The following is a 3,909-nucleotide window of genomic DNA, read 5'->3' on the forward strand; positions in this document are numbered from 1 at the left end:
TCACAACTACCCCCCTTCCCCCAAAAAAACAACAACAAAAAAAACCTTTGAAAACCCGTCGTCGTTGGTAATGACATGTACAGCTGAACAAAGAACAGTCAAAATAAAATGCAAATCAAAGTATAAAGAATCTATGTACAAGCTAAAAAATCTTCCTCTTCTGGAGCGTCGAATTATCTCACAGCAGCATGCTGATCAAATGTACAGTGTAAAAGGTAAGTGAATACGATTACAGGAGGGGGTGGGGGGGTCCCGGGGAGGGGGGCGGAAGGGGGCAACCTTTATGCTGGTAATGAAAACCCAAGCAAGTGGGGTTATATTTGGGCATTGAGACTTTACTGGGAAGGACAAAAACACTACAAAAAACCAAACTACCCCCCCCCAAAAAAAACAACAACAAACAAACAACAACCTACAAAAAACGGGACTAAAACATTCACTTCAGCACTCATACATTCAAAAGACACCTTGGTGGAATAACAGGAGCCGGAACTAAAACATTCACCTCGGCACTTTATACATTAACAGACACGCCGTGGTGGACAGGGAGTTTCAGATGGTCCGGACCAAAACAAATTAAAAAGTAAAAAAAAAAAAAAAAAAAAAAAGACCTGTCAGGCCAGCAACAATAGCTCTGGTGACCCCCTGCCCCACCACGTCCACAACCACCACCACCGTTCACCAAAAGGCATCCCTCCTGAATATCTGCAGGAAGACGTAGCAGGCGACCATGGGCACAACCACCGTCAGGCAATCGAAATCCCTCCCGTTGAAGTACAAGGTGACAGCCACTATCAAACCCGCCACCAAGACGTAGGCCACCAGGAACCGGATCTCTTCGTAGATCAGCGTCCACAAGGAACGACCCCAAAACAGCACGGGACGCGCGTGGCCGTTCGCCACGTGCTGACCTTGACCCCGACCCTGGCCCTGAAGTGGTCGGGCTGGCCGAGGGTTCCTCGGGTTCCGCGCCTGGCGGTTCCTTCTGTCGGGGACCCCCCCAGCGGCGGCGGCTGGACCTGGCAGCTGGAAGTTCCAAAGATCGTCCTGCATGTCGTCATGACGCCGATCCATGGCTGTCTGCGTGTCCCAAGGAAACAAGGATGAAGGTAGGTACAGGAGCGGCGACGACCTGAAACACTTGAAGTAGAAAGGTTTCTGGCGATTTTGTGTGTGTGTAAGAATCACCAGGTTTTTTTTATATATATATATATAATTGTTACAAAGGGGTGAAGGTCCATTTGAGGTCCCCATCGGTGCTATAATGCCAGAATCGGTTCTTGTACATGGCACAGATACAGGTAAGAGATGCAGAGAGAAGGAGCATGCCCTTTGTGACAGTGCGTGTTCCGACATTTTTGGAAAGCGAGCTCCCCCCCCACTCCTTTTCTTTCCCCCTCCACCCCCACTTCCTACATCACCCCGGCCCCTGGACCCCCACTCCAGGGAGAAATCGAAATCCAAGTTTTCCCCCGATATAATTGAGGGGAAAAGGAATCAGCACTTACTGGCCTGTTTCCATCCTAACATCGTAAGAAAATCTGTTAAATTAGTCTTGGGACTGCAAAAGGAAAAAAAAAACAAAAGAAAAAGAAAAAAAAAAAAAACAAACTGTGGGAGTGGGGGTGGGGGGCACAGACAAAACACTCAACACTGGATGATTTTAATGGCTTAGACCAACAGCCCCTATCATGAGAAATGCGAACACAGTACACTTCTGATAAAATTCGTCTCCAAAAAACAGGATGTGGATGGTGAAGACCAACACTAACCCCAAACTCAAATCAGACACACAAGTCACAGAAATGGAAAAAAAAAAGAAGATAAATTTACTCCATGCTTGCGAAGAAGAGTGCCAAGCTTAAGACTGCTGCATGTTTTATGTGTTTTAACTTAATATATAAAACAGCCATACTCCGTTTTCGGGTGGCCGGTTAACACTGGTTATGGCCATGTTTCCGTAACTATGATGAAGCTGAAACGCGGGTATGCAAGTTTTTTTTTTTAAAGCGAACTTCAGATTTTATTAAGCAGTTTCTGTACTTGTTTTCTGCTGCTGGGAGTGTCACTTAGAAGAGGACGACACACGTGGCGGTCCAGAAATCTGAAGGATTTCCAACCATTCTCCCTCTCCTCGACTCTCCTCTCTAAGAAATTAGGGCAGTATCCACCTTTCTTCCCCCTGTGTTCTTTCCGTTCACTTTTCGTTCCAAAGACAAAAGGTTGTAAACTGGTCAGAAGTAGGATTAGCAGCAGCAGTAGCGGTAGTAGTGTAGGGTCTAGCATGTCTGCCTAGGCCTCACGGCCTTTTTATGTCTTCAATATCTCCTTTTCCTTTTTGTGGGATACGCAACGCTATTTCGCTGCTTCATTCATTCACTGTAATTCATTCGTTAAAGAAGAAATGTTCATATCAAGGAAAAAAAAAAGTATTCCGTACAAGTTTAGTTTCAATTGGTAACGCATTCCATATTTGTGCAATTCTGTTAGCCCAGTAATGTATTTTTCCTTTGGTATTGCAGTGCTCCTTACAAATTTTCCTCACTGAAATTCTTGTGCTCATTCTAAAAATATTTGCATTATCATCAAAGCAATTTAACATTTTGTAGGTTTGATTCAGTCTCCTCTTAACCTTCTACCCTTTAATGAACGCAAATTTAAGTATGCGAGTCTGATGGTATTTGTATTCTTCACATTGTAATTTATAGTGTACATTTCTTCCTGTCTCGAATGACGTAAAGAAGGCCAATAAAAGAGTGGGGAGGGGAGGGGGAAAAGAAAATACAGTGCAATGTTAACCAATTTATACCTTTTCCTGTCTTCTAAACACAGGGGAAGAAAAAAAATATTGTGGATACTGCCGATATTAGAGTGATAAAATATCTTTCGACATAAATTTTGTTCTATTTTCAGCATTCTCGACGTTTTTATCAACAGTAAACAGTGTTAGTATGGGACCGTAAAAAGCTCATAGGGAGGGAGGGAGGGGGGTGGGGAGTGGGGGGGGGGGGGGGGGGGGGGCGGCGGAAGGATGTCTTTCCAGGTAGCCTTTGACTCAGTCGGTGATAAATATTAAGCAATTCATTTTTTTTTCTGTTTTCGAAACGAAGCCGAATCGAAAGAACACAGAAGAAATATGGATATTGCCGAAATTTTTATTTCAAGATAAGGTGCGAACGATTGTTGAAACGTCCATTTAATCCAAACTACTACGACAGTTGCTGCTACTGTTGTTACTACTACTGCTACTGTTGCTGCTGTTGCTACAGTCGCTAATGTTGTTGATATTACTTGTGCAGCTACCACTATTGCTGCTGCTTGAATTATTACTACAGTCATAAGATGCTTCGAACTGAGCTGTCAATAATTTCGCCTCACACCAAAAGCACAAATTCTGAAGAACAGTGTTTAACAATGTCATAATTTAGATCCGTGAAGTTCGGAAAACAAACAGGGATAAACTGATGTTCTTACCTTAGCAGACTTCTTGAGCAACCGTCTTCTCTGAAAGCCAGCGTCCACAATGACAACTTCAATCTTGTCTCGTTCACCAGCATCCGAGTTTATGTCCTCACGAAGTTTTCTCTTTTCTTTTTTTGCACGTGCTTTCCGTGTGAAAGGAGTGAGCTGCTTTCTTTACTCTTTGGTGAGTAAAAAGGAGGGAAGGAAAAAAAACAGAAAAAATAAAAAAGGGCTTGACGATTATTGCTCGTGTTGTTGCCTGGTACGTTGTACACATCCGTCGGTCTGTTTGCATGTCTGTATGTTTTCTTGTATGTCCGTCTGTATTTCTCTAAAATTCTCTCTTCTTCTTCTCTCTCTGTCTTTGAACTGGAACTGCTGCTTACTGTTTTTGTTTCTTTTTTTTTATTATAATTTTTTTTTTTACAGTGAATTGAGAAGTGTGGA

The 3,909-nt window shown here is 43.2% G+C and overlaps 1 protein-coding gene across 1 annotated transcript; it reads right to left on the reverse strand.

Moving 5' to 3' along the window:
• Positions 1-433: 433 nt before the first annotated feature.
• LOC143290175 (uncharacterized) lies at positions 434-3,509 on the reverse strand. The gene is made up of 2 exons (XM_076599485.1): positions 3,475-3,509; positions 434-1,132 (listed from the first exon to the last, which is right to left on the reverse strand). Exon 2 carries the CDS (start codon positions 1,072-1,074, stop codon positions 679-681), a length of 396 nt encoding a protein of 131 aa, XP_076455600.1. The 5' UTR covers positions 1,075-1,132; positions 3,475-3,509; the 3' UTR covers positions 434-678.
• Between the last annotated feature and the right edge of the window lie 400 nt (positions 3,510-3,909).

The sequence above is a fragment of the Babylonia areolata genome, chromosome 15 (genome assembly GCF_041734735.1).
Source record: "Babylonia areolata isolate BAREFJ2019XMU chromosome 15, ASM4173473v1, whole genome shotgun sequence".
NCBI lineage: Eukaryota > Metazoa > Mollusca > Gastropoda > Neogastropoda > Buccinidae > Babylonia > Babylonia areolata.

Excerpts from the sequence above, each read along its gene's own strand:
- LOC143290175 (XM_076599485.1), bottom strand. The coding sequence starts at position 1,074 with ATGGATCGGCGTCATGACGACATGCAGGACGATCTTTGGAACTTCCAG.